This window comes from Cherax quadricarinatus, chromosome 5, assembly GCF_038502225.1.
Source record: "Cherax quadricarinatus isolate ZL_2023a chromosome 5, ASM3850222v1, whole genome shotgun sequence".
NCBI classification, from domain to species: Eukaryota; Metazoa; Arthropoda; class Malacostraca; order Decapoda; family Parastacidae; genus Cherax; species Cherax quadricarinatus.
The window spans coordinates 73750875-73772310 of NC_091296.1; the positions used below are offsets into that span (position 1 = coordinate 73750875).

The following is a 21436-nucleotide window of genomic DNA, read 5'->3' on the forward strand; positions in this document are numbered from 1 at the left end:
ACGTCTAATAGAATTAATATAGTTTTTGCTTCCATTATTCGTACTATCTTCAATCACACGATTATTATTATTATTATTATTATAAAAAAGAAGCGCTAAGCCACAAGGGCTATACAGCGCTGCTCAATCACACGAAATACATCTACGTTCTTGAGCTAAAATATTTTCTGTAATCCCAGGTCCCTAAATTTTCTTTGATAATGTATTTGATCATTTTCATCCATGCCTCCTTAGATTCAACAGTTTGTGCTTTAAACCCATAGCTCCTTTCCCCTACAGACATTATCTCTAAGACAAATGCTCTGGCGTCCGTTGTAGGTAGTACTCTTAGTCTTCTGGTGGGGATGCATTCTATGTACTCGTACTTGTCTTCTCTTGGCATCGTTATTACCAGCATTTCCGCGAAGAGAAGCACGCGGTAATCAGTCGTGGTTTTCGCTGATGATAAACCCTTTATGTGGAAAGAGCTATGAAGGAACAGGGGAGCATAGTCATGAACATCGAATGGAGCTCCTTGGATGGCATCCATCATAATGCCAGAGTCTGCTTGACGAGTCAGTTCTCGAAGCATCTTAAGAGCTTCTTGAATGACCTGTGCGTCTTCAGGAGGAGCAGTGGCCAGCATTTTTTCCATGCTCTTGGCGTAGAGATACAGCCTCTTCCACGAACTCCGCACATCATCCTGCAATTTTGGGAACATCTGTTTCACTCCCTTTGATTGTGCTTCTATGAGTCTGCTGATTTTCGGGGAGTTCATCAGGTAATACTTGTACCGCTCCAGCTGAACTTTCCGGGAGATAAATACTTGAGCAATTCTCGAAGGTGATTTGCATCCCTCGTGGAGCTCAACATACATGTCGTTCTGAATATCAGCTAACATTTCCGTCCCTCGAAGGAGAATCTGCAGATCAAGCGAGAGTGAATGTATTGCTTCTCTTATCCTCCAGAAAGTACTTTTGAATTTATACTCGTCTCTGAGAAAAGAATCAATATCCTCTTCTAGAGTAGTTTCTGATTCCCTTTTCTGCAGCTGCTGCGGCTGCTGCTGCTGCTGGGGCTGCTGCTGCTGGGGTTGCTGCCAATGTTTTTCCTCATCATCAGGCATTGATACACTCATATAGATTTGTTCTGCATCTTTTACGTCGATCCCTATTATTTCATAGTACTTCTCACCAATATCCTGGTTGCTTCCATCATCATCGTCATCAGACCATGAATACACATCTACGTCGGGGTCAGCAAAGGATCTGTAACTTGGCAGAGGTGGCATCGAATTCGCCAGTTCACGTGTATTCCCGTAACGCACCGGGAGAGGAGGTGGGAGAGAATAATAATTATAAGGCTCTTTTTGTTGTGGCCTTTGATATGATAGTGGTGGCGGTGGCGGCGGCGGCAGGGGTCTCCGGTCGATGATTTCATAGATCGTCTGGTCTGGTGTTAATATTGGGTCCACTTCTTCGTAGATTTGTTCCACGGGGTGAACAGGATAAATTATCTCATAATCTGGAGGAGGGATGACACGGTTTCTCTCGCTAGGTCGTCTGTCATCCGGTCGTCTAGGTGGGTCAGGTTGTTTGTCATCAGGTCGTCTAGGTGGGACAGGCAGTCTGTCATGAGGTTGTCTAGGTAGGGTGTATTTTCTCTCCTCAAGCCATCTCGATGGGGTGTATTTTCTGTAATCAGTGGGCTTAAAAAAAGCGGGTTGTTGTTCCTCAGGAGACCTAGGCGTGGCGGGCTGCTCTTCCTCAGGAGACCCAAGCGTGGCTAGTTGATTCTCAACAGGTAACCTCGGCAGCGGACAACTCATGGTGCTGTTGATATAACATATTTATTCGATGTATTTTTTGGTACAAATAGTTATAATTAACTGAATTCACATATAAGATTACATTCGTACAACTTTCACAGGTAAGAACATGAAAATGAAGAAACTATAGTAGGCTTGTTAACCAATGATAACCAGGTTCAACTTACATTCACACCCACTCATGTACCCGTCCAATCTATATTTAAAGCTACACAAAGTTCTTGCCTAATTTTATGACGCTACCTGGGAGTTTGTCCCACTCATCTACAACTCTACTGCTAAGCCAATACTGCCTTATATCCTTTCTAAATCCAAATTTATTCAGCCTAAAGTCATTGTTGCTAGTCCTGTCTTGGTTAATTACTTTCAGCACTTTTTTTTATATCCCCTTCATTTATTCCTGTTTTCCGTTCCTACACTTCAGTCATATCCCCTGATTCTACGTCTTTCCAGAGAACGCAAGCTCAGTGCTTCAGTCAGTATTTCCAGAGAGTGCAAGTTCAGTGATTCAGTCAGTCTTTCCAGAGAGTGCAAGTTCAGTGTTTCACTCAATCTTTCCAGAAAGTGCAGGTTCGGTGCTTCAGTCAGTCTTTCCAGAGAGTGCAAGTTCAGTGTTTCACTCAATCTTTCCAGAGAGTGCAGGTTCGGTGCTTCAGTCAGTCTTTCCAGAGAGTGCAAGTTCAGTGCTTCAGTCAGTCTTTCCAGAGAGTGCAAGTTCAGTGTTTCAGCCAGTCTTTCCAGAGAGTGTAAGTTTAGCGTTTCAGTCAGTCTTTCCAGAGAGTGCAAGTTCAGTGTTTCAGTCAATTTTTCCAGAGAGTGCAGGTTCGGTGTTTCAGTCAGTCTTTCCAGAGAGTGCAAGTTCAGTGTTTCAGTCAATTTTTCCAGAGAGTGCAGGTTCGGTGTTTCAGTCAGTCTTTCCAGAGAGTGCAAGTTCAGTGCTTCAGTCAGTCTTTCCAGGAAAGGTTTTTGATACATAAGATCAATTTCGTTATCTTTCTCTGCATATTATTTCCCAACACATTCGTGTCCATTTTGTAATACGGAGATCCGAACTGAGCAGTGTAGCCTAAAGGAGGCCTTGCCATAAATATAAGCTTGGTACTTTTATTATTTATAATTTTTTATATTAAGAAAATAATTCTTTTAGCTTTATTACGAACACTTATTTACTGTTGTCTTGGCTCTAAAATTCTATTAACCAAAATGTATGAATATTTTTTTTGTATTCAGTTTCAGTCTGACTAAGACCTACATTGTTTACCTTATAAGTACCATCATTATTTTCTTTTTCTAAGATTAGAACCTTATATTTCTTGACTGAATTCACTGCGTCTGCGTCTGCGTCTGCGTCTGCGTCTGCGTCTGCGTCTGCGTCTGCGTCTTGTCCGACCATAACAACGACCTTCCTAGCGTCTTCATCACAAATTATCTGAATTTAATATTTAATTGAATTTTGCCCTAACAAATTTTTCCAACTTGAAACCATTGTTGCGAATCCTGTCTTGGTTAGATATTTTTAGCACATTATTTACATTCCCTTTATTTATTCTCGTTTTCCATTTAAACACCTCAGTCATATCCTCCATAATTCTACGCCTTTCTAGAGAGTGCAGATTCAGGTCCCTCAGTTCCTTGAGTTCCTCAAGGAACTTATTGCTGCAGTTCTGAGTGAACGCAGGAAAAAGTCTATAATTACACCACATTTAGTTTTGGTGTCGTGGTGAGAGAAGAAGTGGAGAAGATCGTGTTGTACAAGAATGGTATGATATACCGACAAGATGATATGTAGACACATGTGCAATATCTGGGTATCTTTATTGTAGACGTTTCGCCATCCAGTGGCTTTATCAATACAAATTCTAGGGCATAATTTGAAGACAGTAGAACTATATACAGAAGATGAGGTAATCAGTCCCTCAGCCTTGGAGTTGGTGTGGAGAACACCGTGGTCGTGGAGATTCTGGAGCATAGGCAAGAAGGTCGGCGCTTATAAACTAACGTTAGTATATAACCAACGATATATAGAGTTGAAGAACAACCTGAGGACTCCTGTTAATTATACTTCTTGATAAGAAGCCGAAAATTCTATTCGCTTATTTCGAACACTTGCGCACTGTTGTCTGGGCTTGAGATTACTACTAAGAACATAAGAAAGGGGGAACACTGCAGCAGGCCTGTTGGCCCATACTAGGCAGGTCCTTTACAATTCATCCCACTAACAAACGTTTAACCAACCTAATTTTCAATGCCACCCAAGAAACAAGCTCCGATGTGCAAGTCCCACTCAAATCCAACCCCTCCCACTCATGTACTTATCCAACCTAAATTTGAAACTACCCAAAGTCCTAGCCTCAATAACCCAACTAGGTAGACTGTTCCACTCATCAACTACCCTATTTCCAAACCAATACTTTCCTATGTCCTTTCTAAATCTAAACTTATCTAATTTAAATCCATTACTGCGGGTTCTCTCTTGGAGAGATATCCTCAAGACCTTATTAATATCCCCTTTATTAATACCTATCTTCCACTTATACACTTCGATCAGGTCTCCCCTCATTCTTCGTCTAACAGGTGAATGTAATAAAGTTGGTAGAATTACCGACAATATGTAAAGTAAAAGGACACAAGTGCAACTAATGTGACATTTATTGTGGCAACGTTTCGCTCTCCAGGAGCTTTATCAAGCCATTACCTTGGCTTGATAAAGCTCCTGGAGAGCGAAACGTTGCCACAATAAATGTCACATTAGTTGCACTTGTGTCCTTTTACTTTACAAGTGAATGTAACTTAAGAGTTTTCAATCTTTCTTCATAAGGAAGATTTCTAATGCTATGTATTAATTTAGTCATCCTACGCTGAATGTTTTCTAACGAATTTATGTCCATTCTGTAATATGGAGACCAGAATTGAGCTGCATAATCTAGGTGAGGCCTTACTAATGATGTATAAAGCTGCAGTATGACCTCTGCACTTCTGTTGCTTACACTTCTTGATATAAATCCCAGTAATCTATTTGCCTTATTACGTACGCTTAGGCATTGCTGTCTTGTGCAAGAAAGGTATAAAATACCGACAATATGAAAGTTAAGACACATGTGCAACATCTGGATATCTTTATTGTAGTAGACGTTTCGCCATCCAGTGGCTTTATCAATACAGATTCTAGGACATAATAGGAAGACAGTAGAACTATATACAAAAGATGAGGTAATCAGTCCCTCGGCCTTGGAGTTAGTGTTCACAGCATCGTGGTGGAGGAGAATCTGGAGCAAAGACAAGAAGACTGGCGGTTTATATAGGCGTCAGTGGATAGGGACGGGCAGCAGACGAGGGCAAAGTCACTGCTGCCCGTCCCTATCCACTGACGCCTATATAAACCGCCAGTCTTCTTGTCTTTGCTCCAGATTCTTCTCCACCACGATGCTGTGAACACTAACTCCAAAGCCGAGGGACTGATTACCTCATCTTTTGTATATAGTTCTACTGTCTTCCTATTATGTCCTAGAATCTGTATTGATAAAGCCACTGGATGGCGAAACGTCTACTACAATAAAGATATCCAGATGTTGCACATGTGTCTTAACTTTCATATTGTCGGTATTTTATACCTTTCTTGCACAACTTGTCAGACACTGCAACATCATGGAATCTTGGTTCAGAGGACATCTACAAGACCTTCACGGCTGCTGCAACTAACCCATCTCTTTGGGAAGGACCTACTTCCACTGGGGAATCCCGCCTACCAGTGACTTTGCCCTCGTCTGCTGCCCGTCCCTATCCACTGACGCCTATATAAACCGCCAGTCTTCTTGTCTTTGCTCCAGATTCTCCTCCACCACGATGCTGTGAACACTAACTCCAAGGCCGAGGGACTGATTACCTCATCTTTTGTATATAGTTCTACTGTCTTCCTATTATGTCCTAGAATCTGTATTGATAAAGCCACTGGATGGCGAAACGTCTACTACAATAAAGATATCCAGATGTTGCACATGTGTCTTAACTTTCACATTGCTGTCTTGGTTTAAGGTTGCTGCTTACCATAACCCCCAAGTCCTTTTCGCAATCTGTATGGCTAAGTTCTACATTATTTAACTTATAAGTGCTAGGGTTATGGACACTCCCGAGCTTCAGAACCTTGCATTTATCTACATTGAACTGCATCTGCCACTTTTCTGACCAAGAGTAGAGTTTGTCTAAATCCTCCTGAAGTTCCCTAACATCTACGTTTGAATCAATTATCCTACCTATCTTTGTGTCATCGGCGAATTTGCTCATATCACTAGTAATTCCTTCATCAAAATCATTGATATATATTATAAACAACAACGGGCCCAAGACTGATCCCTGTGGAACGCCACTTGTTACTGATCCCCACTAGAATTTAACCCCATTTATGGACACTCTCTGCTTCCTGTCTGTGAGCCATGATTCGATCCACGAGAGCACTCTTCCCCCAATGCCATGAGCTGCTACTTTCTTCAACAGTCTTTGGTGCGGAACTCTATCAAATGCCTTACTAAAATCTAGAACTCCTAAAACTTCTTCGTAGTCAGAGATATCAAAATCTACATTATTTAGTTTATAAGTATCATATTTATTTATCTTTCCCACGCTTAGAACTTTGCATTTGTCTATGCTAAACTGCATCTGCCACTACACGTCTCTAAACCATACCCCCGGCCGGGATTGAACCCGCGGTCATAGAGTCTCAAAACTCCAGCCCGTCGCGTTAGCCACTAGACCAGCTAGCCACAATAAGATTCATCCAACTAGGTACATTTCTACACCATAGGAAAGTTAGCACAGGCACCTCTGTGACCACAAATGCAAGTTTTTACAGACGAATCTCCAGCTAGCGTGGCCGTGACGAACTCTAGCTCAAGTCCCTTCACTGCCGTCAACATGACTCAAGAAATCGTAATGACACGATTGCAAATAAACCATACCCCCGGCCGGGATTGAACCCGCGGTCATAGAGTCTCAAAACTCCAGCGCGTCGCGTTAGCCACTAGACCAGCAGTGAAAGGACTTGAGCTAGAGTTCGTCACGACCACGCTAGCTGGAGATTCGTCTGTAAAAACTTGCATTTGTGGTCACAGTGGTGCATGTGCTAACTTTCCTATGGTGTAGAAATGTACCTAGTTGGATGAATCTTATTGTGGCTAGCTGGTCTAGTGGCTAACGCGACGGGCTGGAGTTTTGAGACTCTATGACCGCGGGTTCAATCCCGGCCGGGGGTATGGTTTATTTGCAATCGTGTCATTACGATTTCTTGAGTCATACACGTCTCTAGCTATATTACTGATACATAATTCTCGTTGATCATGAATTACTACTGCAACTTATTTAGTCAACGGAATGCTGGGGCCGAGATCTTAGGCCCATCATGTAGGTCTGTAATGTTTTGAATAGCTATCAAACTGACACCAGCTATATAGGTAACAGAAGCACATGCATGCCACCAACACACGCTACATGCTGCTAGTACCAGCTATACATCATAATGTTAGAAACGCTTCTTTAGTCCCAAAGTGGCTGACAGACTGACAAGTTGGATGAGGAAGTAAAAGAAAATTCAGTACTCAGCATCAAAGAGATGTATGAAAAAGACCTATGAAGATGGAACCGAGACTCGACCCCAGGAACATAATTATGGGATTCCTTGCATCACCACTCACCTGTTGATTGGCAGGGTCTTGAGTGATTTCGTCTTGATCCTCTGGTATTCTTCAATGAACTTGTTGGCACTTTCCTCAGAGAAGAAGTTAAGTACTACAGCCTTACGCTTTTTCGCCTGTTGGCACTTCCCGATGAACACCAGCTTGCCTTGGGAACCCTGGACGGCATTTAGGACGCTAATGCTTAATATTTTATGCATAGTTACCTGTCGGGAGCACCAGTGGTGAAAAAAACTTAATTATCTCTGCTCTACCCTAACTAATTAAATTTAACATAACCACTTTGTCTTATTTACCTACTAAGGGCACCAGTGGTGAGTGAACAAGATCTTACGCTATGTAGAATGTTATAAATCATGGTATCACATAATATGGTGTTGCTAACCATACCACGGGCGGGGATAGAACCCGCCCGTGGTACGGTATGGTTTGTTTACAATCGTGTCATTACGATTTCGTGAGTCATTTTGTTGCTAATTGTAATAATTCTCTTATCACAAATCTTACCGTGGAAAATGAACCTGTGAGCAGCAACATCACATTCATAAGAACATAAGAAAGGAGGAACACGGCAGTAGGCCTACTGACCCATGCGAAGCAGGTCCATGTCCCCCTCCCCGATTTGCCCAATGACCCACCTAGTCAGGTCACTTCCGCTTAAGGAAGGAGCACGGCATCAGACCTGGTAGCACAAGCTAGTCAGGTCCAACTCACACCCACCCACATCCACTCATGTATTTATCTAACCTATTTTTAAAACTATACAACGTTTTAGCCTCTATAACTGTACTCGGGAGTTTGTTCCACTCATCCACAACTCTATTACCAAACCAGTGCTTTCCTATATCCTTCCTGAATCTGAATTTTTCCAACTTGAAACCATTGCTGCGAGTCCTGTCTTGGCCGGAAATTTTCAGCACGCTATTTACATCCCCTTTATTTATTCCTGCTTTCCATTTATACATCTCGATCATAATCCCCCCAAATTCTACGCCTTTCAAGAGAGTGCAGATTCAGGGCCCTCAGTCTGTCCTCACAGGGAAGATTTTTGATACATGGGATCAACTTTGTCATCCTCCTCTGTACGTTTTGCAGTGCATTTATATCCATTCTGTAATACGGTGACCAAAACTGTGCAGCATACTCTAAATTCAATTCAATTCAATTCAAAGTTTATTCTCTATAAGGATTACAGTGCCGAGTTTACAGAAATTTGGTTATTGTGTGGTTTACATGTAGTAAAATTGTGATTACAGAGTGTACCACTAGAACGCTTAGCATGGCTAGGCATTTCGGGCAGACTTAGTTTTATTCTTAATAGTAAAATATTACAAATTATGCGGTAAGTTGGTATTATGGCTAAGTGACTAAATACTAGTTTGTGAGTTTAGCAATGTGAATGTTTTTGTTTTGGCACAGTACATAGTTTCAGTATTGGAGTATCACAGGATTCATTATTTTAAGATTGAGGTTAATATTTCTGTTTATGGTCAAATGAGTGAGTGAGTGTAAGTGTGAACCACCAGGTTGTATTCGTGTAGTTAGTTGATGGGGTGTATCAGGGAGATAAGATGTTTTCTAATGGTAGTTTTGAAGGTGATGAATGTGTCTGCAGTTCTAGAGTTCTCAGGTAGGGTATTCCAGATTTTAGGGCCTTTGACATACATTGAATTTTTGTAAAGGTTTAGTCGGACACGGGGAATGTCGTAGAGATGTTTGTGTCTGGTGTTATGCCTGTGGGTTCTGTCACAACTATCAAGAAAGCGTTTTAGGTCAAGGTTGATATTAGAGTTTAAGGCCCTGTAGATGTAGATTGCACAGTAGTAAGTGTGGATGTACTGAACTGGGAGTAAGTTTAGGTCTATGAAGAGTGGGGGGGTGTGTTGCCAGGGATGGGATTTAGTGATTATTCTTACTGTAGCTTTTTGTTGGGTTATTATTGGCTTTAGGTGTGTTGCTGCAGTTGATCCCCAAGCACAAATAGCATAGGTGAGGTATGGATAAATAAGTGAGTGGTATAGTGTGAGAAGGGCATTTTGCGGCACGTAGTATCGTATCTTGGAGAGGATCCCAACCGTTTTGGATACTTTTTTGGTTATATGCTGGATATGGGTGCTGAAATTCAGGTTGTTGTCAAGGTATAAGCCTAGGAATTTGCCGCCATTAGTTCTGGTAATTAGAGTGTTGTCAATCTTAATGTTAATTTGTGCATCTCCTGCTCTGCTACCAAACATAATATAGTAGGTTTTGTCAGTGTTAAGCATAAGTTTATTGGCTGTCATCCAAGTCGATATTTTAATCAGCTCCTCATTCACAATGGTGTCGAGGGTGGCAAGATTAGGGTGAGAGATGACATAAGTCGTGTCATCAGCAAAGAGAATGGGTTTCAGGTGTTGGGATACGTTTGGAAGGTCATTGATGTATATGAGGAAGAGCAGGGGACCAAGGACACTTCCCTGCGGAACTCCAGTATCAAGTGGCCGTGTTGCTGATGCTGTGTCTTTAATGGTGACGTACTGATACCTATTAGTAATGTAAGATTTGAAATAAGCAAGCGCATGGCCTCTTATACCGTAATGATCAAGTTTGTGGAGTAGGATGTCGTGGTCTACCGTGTCAAAAGCTTTTCTTAGGTCAATAAAAATTCCTAGTGGATATTCCTTATTTTCCAATGCTGTGTAAAGCAGATCTAGCATTTTTATGATTGCATCATTAGTGCTTTTATTTTTCCTGAATCCAAATTGGCAGGGGTTGAGTATGTTTTGAGCCGTTATAAATGAATACAGTCTCCTGTGCACGAGTTTCTCAAAGATTTTGGATAGCAATGGTAAGTTTGATATTGGCCTATAGTTGTTTAAGTCTGTAGGGTCACCACCTTTATGTATTAGTGTAACCCTTGCCATCTTGAGTAGTTTCGGGAAGGTGCTAGTCTCTAGTGACTTGTTAAAAAGTAATGAAATAGCATGCGAAAGGACATGGGCCGCTCGCTTGTAAAGTAGTGGTGGGACATGAGACAGATTCCCCGAGTTATTTTTAAGTGACTTTATAATCTCAGTGACTTCTGTGGGCTCAGTTGGTGCAAGATAGAAGGAATTAGGGAAATTCCCATCTAGGTAGTCCCCGGCATGGGCATTGGTATGTGGGATTTTACTGGCGAGATTAGATCCTATGGTTGAGAAGAAGTCGTTTATCTTGTTAGCTGTGTCAGTGGGATGTAGTGGTGTTTCATTAGGTTTAGTTATGGACAATATTCTTGGTTTTTCTCAGTTTGTGGGTCCCTAGAATCTGAGTGTTTTCCAGGTCTTTTTTATATCTCCTCTAGTGTCTGTGAATCTGCTGGAGTAGTATAGTTGTTTGGCTTTCTTTATTACTTTGGTGAGAGCTGATGAATAGTGTTTAAGAATATCTTTGTGTATTAAGCCCTGTCTATATTGCTTTTCATATTGGTGTTTCTTGTCGATGGATTTCAGAATGGTGCTGGTTAGCCATGGGCTAACCAACTTAACACTGACAATTTGTTAAGAAAAATGTCTGTCCAGTCATCAATACCATTGGCCTTGGAGAATTCTGTAGGCCAATCAACAGTCTCTAGGTCAGCTGTGAACTTCCTTACTGAGGCCTCGTCATGGAGTCTAAATGAGACTGTTGTATTCAAGTGGTGGTTTACTAATGTTTGTCAGGAGGAAGGTAGGGTAGTAGTCTGTAGTGCTATCTGTGATTATCCCTGATTTAAGGGGGGCTAGTATATTGGTCCATATGTGGTCTATTATGGTTGCACTTGTCTCAGTGAGCCTGGTTGGTTTAGTTATTGTTGGTATGAGAAGTGTGTTGTTCATATTGTTGATGAAATCAGTTACAGGCTGATCATCTAGTAAGCCAAGGTTGATGTTGAAGTCTCCAGCTAAGAGAAGGTGGTGTTTATTCATTTGTTTGTTTGTTATTAGTGACTTTAATTTCTCACTGAAATTTGGGATGTTAGTGTGAGGTATCCGGTAAATGGCACCGATTGTTATAGGCGTCTTAAAGTTTTTTACAGTAAAATTAGCAAAAATGTATTACCCATATTCATCACTAAAGCAAGTGGTGCTAAGACAAGATAATTGGTTAGAGTAATAGATTGCAATACCACCCCCAACTTGGTTTGGTCTGCAGTTGTGAATTGCTGTGTATCCTGGTAGAGGGTAGATATCTATTATGTCCTGCTTAAGCAAGGTCTCAGTAAGAATAATGCAGGCCTAACCAAAGATATATAGAGTTGAAGAACAACCTGAGGACTTCTATTATTTATACTTCTAGATATGAAGCCAAGGATTGTTAGCTTTATTGCAAACACTAATGCACTGTTGTCTTGGTTTTAGATTACTGCTAACCAGAACTCCTAAATCCTTTTCGCAATCAGTAGTATTAAGATCTACATTATTTAGTTTATATGTGGCATGGTTATTTTCCTGTCCAACATTTAGAACTTTGCATTTGTCTATATTAAACTGCGTCTGCCACTTCTTCGACCATTGCATCAGTCTATTCAAATCATCCTGGAGTGCTCTAGTGTTCTCATTAGAACGAATTGGACGGCCTATTTTGGTGTCATCAGCAAATTTGCTTATGTCGCTATTTATTCCTTCATCTATGTTGTTTATGTAAATTGTGAGCAACAAGGGGCCCAACACTGACCCCTGCGGAACACCACTTGTGACGTGCCCCCATTCTGATTTCTCCCCATTTATGCAAACTCTCTGCTGCCTATTTGTCAACCATGCCTCTACTCAGGAAAAAAAATTCTCCTCCTATTCCGTGTGCCTTAAGTTGCCTCAGTAGCCTCTGATGTGGAACTCTGTCGAAAGCCTTACTGAAGTCCATATACACAATATCATATTTATTACCATGATCTACCTCCTCAAACACCTTAGTGAAAAAAGTTAGTAAATTCGTAAGACAGGAACGCCCCTTTGTAAAACCATGTTGAGATTCATTAATCAACTTATGCCTATCAAGATGGTTACGAATTGCTTCGGCAATTATTGATTCCATAAATTTTCCCACTATGGAGGTAAGGCTTATTGGTCTGTAGTTCGAAGCTAAGGACCTGTCACCTGCCTTGTAACTAGGTATTACATTTGCCATTTTCCACATATCAGGCACTATGCCAGTTTGTAGTGATATGTTGATAAGATTAACCAAAGGTATGATAAGTTCCTCTTTACATTCCTTTAACACCCTTGCAAACAGTTCATCAGTTAGGTTTTAATTTCTCTATTTGTCTGAGGACCATGTCACTAGTTACTGCAATCGTGCATAGTTTATTATCGTCCTATTCTACATAATCTATTAATTCAGGAATTTCGCTAGTATTTTCCTGGGTAAAAACTGAGAGGAAGTAGGTATTGAAAATTTCACACATATTCTTATCACTGTCAGTGATCTGACCAAAGTTACTCTTAAGTGGGCCTATCTTGTCCCTAATCTTACTTCTGTATACTTGAAAGAACCATTTTGGGTTAGTCTTCGAATCCCTTGTGACCTTAGCCTCATAATCCCTTTTTGCTTTTCTTATTCCTTTTTTTTATTTCTCTCTTTAATTGAATATATTGATTTCTTAACTGCCCATCCCCTCTTTTGATACCCCTATATATGCCTCTCTTTTGACCAATGAGATGTTTTAATCTATTGTTCATCCATTTGGGATCATTTTTGTTAGATCTGATTTCCCTACTCAGAACAAATGTTGTCTGGGCAGCTAGAACTATGTTCTGAAAACGTCATATTGGCAACCAAGATCACCTACCTGACCCATAGTCAGGTCATCCCAATTTAGTCCACCCAGGTAATTTCTCAGTCCCATGAAATCGGCCAAGCAAAAGTCTGTGACAGAGATTTGATTGCAGTTATCTGGGTAATTCCATGATATATTGAAACTAAGTGATTTGTGATCACTTTCCCCAAGCTCATCATTAACCTCAAGATTAGTGATTCTTTGTTGGCAAGAACCAAGTCAAGCAGATTGTTTCCTCTAGTTGGTTCTGTCACACTCTGTTCTAAAAAGCAATCCTGAACCGCATCAAGAAAGTCACTAAACTCAAGATTTCCTGTCATATTGTTCCAATCAAATTGTCTAAAGGTAAAATCTCCCATTAACACAACATTTTCATATCTAGATGCCTTATGAATTTCGTCCCATAACAGCTTACTGCACTCCCTATCAATGTTTTGAGGCCTATAAATCACACCCACAATTAATTTGTCACGACCCTCAAGAAACTGTAGCCAGATTCTATGTTCAATGTTTCTAATCTTATATCATGTCTAAGACAACAATTTAAATTATCTCTGACATACATCGCCACTCCACCACCCTTCCTGTTGACCCTATCAGTGTGGAATAGTTTATAACCCTGTATGTTGCATTCAGAAGGCATTTCTCCATCTTTCAGGTTGAACCAGGTCTCTGTTATACCAATAATATCTATATTACCTGCACTTGCAATTAATCTTAGCTCATCTATCTTATTTCTTAGACACCTATTATTTGTATAGTAAACCTGAAGGGAGCTAGTCACTCGTTGCCCTCTACTATCTCTCTTTGTTTGTTGATCAAGTGATTTGCCTTTACTAGCAACTTTATTTTGAATATTGTCTTTTAAACATATCCCTGAGGTATCCCGGTAATATCTGCTATTTTCAGCCCTAATATTGCAGTCTGATTGTTTCCCACAAACACCCATACCTCTATAATCTATCAGTTTAAATTCCTAGACAGGTCATCAGTTACCCCCTCAATCGAATTGGCTAATGCAACCACTCCATCCCCAGAGAGATGAACCCTATCCTTTGCATACATATCACGTTTGCCATAGAACTGTGAACCACTTGCCACTTAAAGAGGCTGTCACTCTCACTGCTGGTGACTATTTCCTCCTTTCCAGCTAAATTCTTCTCACACTAATATCCCATATCATAAAAAATAATATTTGAAAGGGTCCTAAGAAGCAAGATCGCCACCCATCTAGATACCCATCAATTACACAACCCAGGGCAACATGGGTTAAGAGCAGGTCACTCCTGTCTGCCTCAGCTACTAGATCAAACGACAAGGTCCTAGATGCACTAGAAGACAAAAAGAATGCAGATGTAATAAATACAGACTTTGCAAAAGCCTTCGACAAGTGTGACCATGGCGTAATAGCGCACAAAATGCGTGCTAAAGGAATAACAGGAAAAGTTGACAGATGGATCTATAATTTCCTCACAAACAGAACACAGAGTAGTAGTCAACAGAGTAAAGTCTGAGGCGGCTACGGTGAAAAGCTCTGTTCCACAAGGCACAGTACTCGCTCCCATCTTGTTTCTCATCCTCATATCTGACATAGACAATGATGTCAGCCACAGCACCGTGTCTTCCTTTGCGGATGACACCCGAATCTGCATGGCAGTGTCTTCCATTGCAGACACTGCAAGGCTCCAGGCGGACATCAACCAAATCTTTCAGTGGGCTGCAGAAAACAATATGAAGTTCAACGATGAGAAATTTCAATTATTCCTATATGGTAAACATGAGGAAATTAAAACTTCAGAGCACAAAACAAATTCCTTCCACAAAATAGAGCGAAAAACCATCGTCAAAGACCTGGGAGTGATCATGTTGGAGGATCTCACCTTCAAGGTGAGATCAATCGCACCTGCTAGAAAAATGACAGGATGGATAATGAGAACCTTCAAAACTAGGGATGCCAAGCCCATGATGACACTCTTCAGGTCGCTTGTTCTATCTAGGCTGGAATATTGCTGCACACTAACAGCACCTTTCAAGGTAAGTGAAATTGCTGACCTAGAAAATGTACAGAGAACCTTCACGGCACGCATAACGGAGATAAAACACCTCAATTACTGGGAGCGCTTGAGGTTCCTGAACCTGTATTCCCTGGAACGCAGGCGGGAGAGATATATGTTTATATACACCTGGAAAATCCTAGAGGGACTAGTACCAAACTTGCACACGAAAATCACTCACAACGAAAGCAAAAGACTTGGCAGACGATGCACCATCCCCCCAGTTAAAAGCAGGGGTGTCACTAGCACGTCAAGAGACAATACAATAAGTGTCAGGGACCCGAGACTGTTCAACTGCCTCCCAGCATACATAAGGGGCATTACCAACAGACCCCTGGCAGTCTTCAAGCTGGCACTGGACAAGCACCTAAAGTCGGTACCTGACTAGCCGGGCTGTGGCTCGTACGTTGGGTTGCGTGCAGCCAGCAGTAACAGCCTGGTTGATCAGGCTCTGATCCACCCGGAGGCCTGGTCACAGACCGGGCCGCGGGGGCGTTGACCCCCGGAACTCTCTCCAGGTAAACTCCAGGTAAACTCACTCCCAAATTCATCTAGGCGAAGCTTCAGCCTCCTATTTTCCTCCTGAAGAAGTAGAATCTCCTTCTCCAACACTTGAACCTGAGATTCTAAAACACTACAACAAGCCATGGTGCTTGGTAACACATCACGCTAACTCCCAAAGAGCTTAAGTCGGGTATGACCACATGTGACCAATTAAACAATACACTTCAATTGTGTTAGTGTTAAGAGTGGACAGTGTAGACACATCAAGAATAGTTTCTGAACTCACCAAGATATTTCGATGATAAATCTGAAGAGTTTCTTTCTCCATCAGGATCTGCACATTGATGTTGCTCATCTCAACACGTCCTAGTACACCCTGGTCAACGTCTCGCCCTTGGCCATTGTCACGTACCACGTTGTAACATATCTGGGTCAGGGAGAGGCGCTCCTCCCTATCCAGATTAGACATAGTACATTTTACCTCCACCAGCCCCAGGAGTAGACCTACGTAGGCTGTGTGATCCTCCATGATTTCTTGACTGCACGCTCCTGCTGAGGAAATTAATAATAAAGACTGATAGAAAGCAGACCAAGGTTATCCCATTCACTGAGAAGCGCTAACACCGCAGGAGTCATACAGCGCCTAGGAAATGGGAGGCAATCAGATTCGATCTAAATAAGAAAAAAGGAGAAGAATAGCTCCAGTTCCTTGAAACAAGAGCATTTCAACAGCATCAATGTACAGTAACACAGTATTTGTATCAAAACTAACGACTACTTTCTTAGTCTTCACACCATTGTAATTCTGACAGAGAACATGGCAGATATGTACATTCTGAATGGGGTCTCTTGTGATTAACTAACAAAGGATCGAGTCTCCACAACTCCATGTGCTGAAAAAACCCAGGTGGGTTCAGCGCTTCATATACACAAAGCAAAAATAGAGAGGTATATTATGGCACAAGCGATGTTACACATTCCTGAATGAAATTAATTGACGGAAAGTTAGTTCTTAGTTTGATAGTTATATTATACATCCCATACCCATCCTGTGGGTGATGGTCACCCCATACCCATTCTGTGGGTGGTCACCCCATACCTATCCTGTGGGTGGTGGTCAGCCCATACCCATCCTGTGGGTGGTCACCCCATACCCGTCCTGTGGGTGGTGGTCACCCCATACCCATCCTGTGGGTGGTCACCCCATACCCATCCTGTGGGTGGTGGTCACCCCATACCCATCCTGTGGGTGGTGGTCATCCCATACCCATCCTGTGGGTGGTCACCCCATACCCATCCTGTGGATGGTGGTCATCCCATACCCATCCTGTGGGTGGTCACCCCATACCCATCCTGTGGGTGGTGGTCACCCCATACCCATCCAGTGGGTAGTGATCACCCCTTACCCATCCTGTGGGTGGTCACCCCATAACCATTCTGTGGATGGTCACCCCATACCCATTCTGTGGGTGGTGGTCACCCCATACCCATCCTGTGGGTGGTGGTCACCCCATACCCATCCTGTGGGTGGTCACCCCATACCCATCCTGTGGGTGGTGGTCACCCCATACCCATCCTGTGGGTGGTGGTCGTCCCATAACCATCCTGTGGGTGGTCACCCCATACCCATCCTGTGGGTGGTGGTCACCCCATACCCATCCAGTGGGTAGTGATCACCCCTTACCCATCCTGTGGGTGGTCACTCCATAACCATTCTGTGGATGGTCACCCCATACCCATTCTGTGGGTGGTGGTCACCCCATACCCATCCTGTGGGTGGTAGTCACCCCATACCCATCCTGTGGGTGGTCACCCCATACCCATCCTGTGGGTGGTGGTCACCCCATACCCATCCTGTGGGTGGTGGTCGTCCCATAACCATCCTGTGGGTGGTCACCCCATACCCATCCTGTGGGTGGTAGTCACCCCATACCCATCCTGTGGGTGGTCACCCCATACCCATCCTGTGGGTGGTGGTCACCCCATACCAATCCTGTGGGTGGTGGTCATCCCATACCCATCCTGTGGGTGGTGGTCATCCTATACCCATCCTGTGGGTGGTTGCCCTATACCCATCCTGTGGGTGGTGGTCACCCCATACCCATCCTGTGGGTGGTGGTCACCCAATACCCATCCTGTGGGTGGTCACCCTATACCCATCCTGTGGGTGGTGGTCACTCCATACCCATCCTGTGGGTGGTCACCCCATAACCATCCTGTAGGTGGTGACCCCATACCCATCCTGTGGATGGTGGTCACCCCATACCCATCCTGTGGGTGGTGGTCACCCCATACCCATCCTGTGGGTGGTGGTTACTCCACACCCATCCTGTAGGTGGTCACCCCACACCCATCCTGTGGGTGGTCACCCCATACTCATCCTGTGGGTGGTGGGCACCCCATACCCATCCTGTGGGTGGTGATCACCCCATACCCATTCTGTGGGTGGTGGTCATTCCATACCCATCCTGTGGGAGGTGATCACCCTATACCCACCCTGAGGGTGATGCTCATCCCATACCCATCCTGTGGGTGTTAGCCACCCCATTCCCATCCTGTGGGTATTGGTCACCCCATACCCATCCTGTGGGTATTGGTCACCCCATACCCATCCTGTGGGTGGTGGTCACCCCATACCCATCCTGTGGGTGGTGGTCACCCCATACCCATCCTGTGGGTGGTGGTCACCCCATACCCATCCTGTGGATGGTGGTCACCCCATACCCATCCTGTGGGTGGTGGTCACCCCATACCCATCCAGTGGGTGGTATTCAAAACATTACAGGAGCACAAAATGGGTACTAGGACTAGGCCTCAAAACTTTTGTTATTCATTGTGAGTTACTGTAGTAATGAACTAGTATTTACAAACTTATTGATTTACAAATAACAGGACAGTGTTGTCTATGTCCAGATTATCCAGATTTTATGTGGTCATGAATTCAGTGGCAATCATAATGTAGCTTAATGGCCGACAGGCGAGTAATAAATATCTTTGAAACCTTACAAATTAAACGACCGTATCGCAGTGGGTGTCAGGTTATTCGTAGCCTATTATATTCCATAGCATTGGGAATCGTAGGTATTCAGGTTTGATCCAAGGAAGATTGGATTAGTTCTAATTCCTTGAATTAGGAGCCCTTCACCAGCATCCTTGAAGAGGCACGTAATTACATGTTCATGTTTCCACTAGAATCTACCTTGTCCATAATTACTATCGCAAATGCGATAGTAATTATGGACAAGGTAGATTATAGTGGAAAAATGAACATGTTATTAGAAGACGGGGGAACTTGCATGCCTCTTAAGGGTAATCGGAGCATGCAATTTGCTCACCTGTAGTGTGGTTGCTGGGGGTCGAGTTTATTCACTCCTGATTAATTAGTGTGTATTTGATGGGCCTCGAAATGGTTATCCTGCAGCTCTTGTTAGTGCTTCCACCGACCTTCTCACGGATAACGCAACTTTTCTTAGTGCTTCACTGCTATTAATAGGGTATCACTGCGTAATGAACACTGTCGGCGCTCTGAACCATCATGAAGATTAGTTTTTTTTTCTTTTAGACTACAGAAGATGACTATGCTGAAGTTACCTTTGCAAGTCTCTGTAAGACTGAGTTATCATGCCTGCAGCCTTGAAGTGATGCGAGATTCCATAATTAATAATTCTAATAACTAGGATATTTTATCTATATGTTATCAATGATTGAGTTAATTTAGTTAGAGAATTAGCCGGGTGGCAACTCAGATTTTATCACATGAAGTTTAATCGGATTTGATAAGATTACTATTGCATTTTTAATAGTACTTACTGCACAAGAGCAGTAGGTCCACTGAAGGTTGCATATTCAGATCCACTGAAGTCGGAAATAAGGTTAATGATTATTACTTTATTTCAGATTAATGTATAAGCACAATTTGGAAGTCCATGGTATACAAATTATTTCCGGCAACCTTAGACTACAACTAACACCACATAGTTCTTCTAGTGAATCTATTACAAGGCATTTACAAGGGTTACAAAATAGTTAAGATGCAACTTACAGCATAGATTCACCAAGATGTATCTATATCCTCAGCATATATATGCTGAGAATTTACTTTAATCCCTATTTTAGGGACTGAAGTATTCTTGTCTGGTGGTGACCCCTCCAGGGAGGTTCCTTGATGTCAATGAGTGGCTCTTGATCTAAGGAAATGGTCCTATTCCTTGAATACCTTCCATTCTCCCTGTCTGCGTAAATAATTCATTACGATTGTGACCAGATATAAACATGTAAACAGTTCATTACCACTGTAACGTGTTCATCTATCACAATTTTGGAGTCCAGTCTCTGGACCCATTATGTACCTCTGTAATCTTTTGACTCCCACCCACAGGATGGGTATGGCGTGCATAATAAACATATTAAGCTAACTAACCCCAGGCGCTGCATGAAAATTCTTATTTAAAGCAGTAATGATAAAATGGAGGGACAGGAAAACAATGATAATGCGAATTAAAGTAATAACTCGAATAGCAGTTGATAATTTAATTGTTTAGGAGACGTGGATTAAAGAAATTAACATCCCTACTTCCCTCAAGGAACCTTCCTTGAGGGGAGCATAATACTCTAATTTAAATTCAACCATACCTTGCCAAAATATAAGGCAATATAAATAAACCAAAACTACATTTAAGGTACACTGTAATATTTTTTATGACTTGATTCATGTCTGCATAAACAACTCATTACGATTGTAACCAGATAAACACATGTGAAAAGTTCATTACTACTGTAACTTGTTTAGATATGGAAATGTCATTTTGACTTTCTTGGGTTATCCTAGGTAATCTATACATATGCTGCTATGTATGAAAATCTAGGTAACTGTATTTATGTATACCTGTACCTGAACAAACTACTAACTTTGGGGTCCAGTCCCTGGATCAATTTTGTACCTCTAATCGTATGACTGCCGCTCAGAGGATGGGTATGGGGTGCATCATAAAGATATTATGGTAACTAACTTGTAACCAGTGTATAAATGCGCACTATACTGTAAAAACCTTTTGTAGTTAACCTAAATAAAGATAATCTTATCTTATCCATCAAGGGGAGAAGGTCTCCATGTTCTTGATCTGTTAGTGTAAGGAACAGTTGTTACATCCCATTTCCTTGCACCAAACCTGATTACCTCCCGTTCTCCAGACTTTCTATGATGACTATGAGTTTAGTATTTTGCTTTGAGCATAATAATAATATTAGTATTTCTATCGTGCCTTAGAGTTGAGTAAAAGGAACTAAGAGCGCACGTCACAGAAAATGGTAATCCAATTCATTCATAGAAAATAGAGGATGTCAACCCTGAATGGCAAACTTTTGTAGATTTTTAGATTTTTTTTTTTTTTTAGATTTTTGCCACCAAAGTGGCTAGTTTATTGTGCACCCCATATCCATCCTGTGGACGGTAGCACAAGAGCATATGGATACACAAAAGGTCTAGGAACTAGGCCCCCAAAAGGGTTAACAGGTGTACATATTTATTTATTTATTTATTTACAATTTGAGCACACATACAGAGGTACAAAAAAATACAGATAAGAGCAGCATGCCAAAGCCACTTATACTATGC

The 21436-nt window shown here is 42.2% G+C and overlaps 1 protein-coding gene across 3 annotated transcripts in view; it reads right to left on the minus strand.

Moving 5' to 3' along the window:
- LOC138855329 (uncharacterized) overlaps positions 1–19507 on the minus strand; it is a 22269-nt gene extending 2762 nt beyond the window's left edge. The window contains exons 1-4 of one of the 3 annotated variants that reach the window (XM_070104234.1): positions 19414–19507; positions 16109–16374; positions 7492–7697; positions 1–1811 (exon numbers count right to left, since the gene is read on the minus strand). The exon at positions 1–1811 is cut by the window's left edge and continues 2762 nt beyond it. In XM_070104234.1, coding sequence (XP_069960335.1) covers positions 143–1811; positions 7492–7697; positions 16109–16351 — 2118 coding nt within the window. In that variant the 5' untranslated portion in view covers positions 16352–16374; positions 19414–19507 and the 3' untranslated portion in view covers positions 1–142. The other 2 variants (XM_070104226.1, XM_070104218.1) reach the window with 2 other exon arrangements.
- Between the last annotated feature and the right edge of the window lie 1929 nt (positions 19508–21436).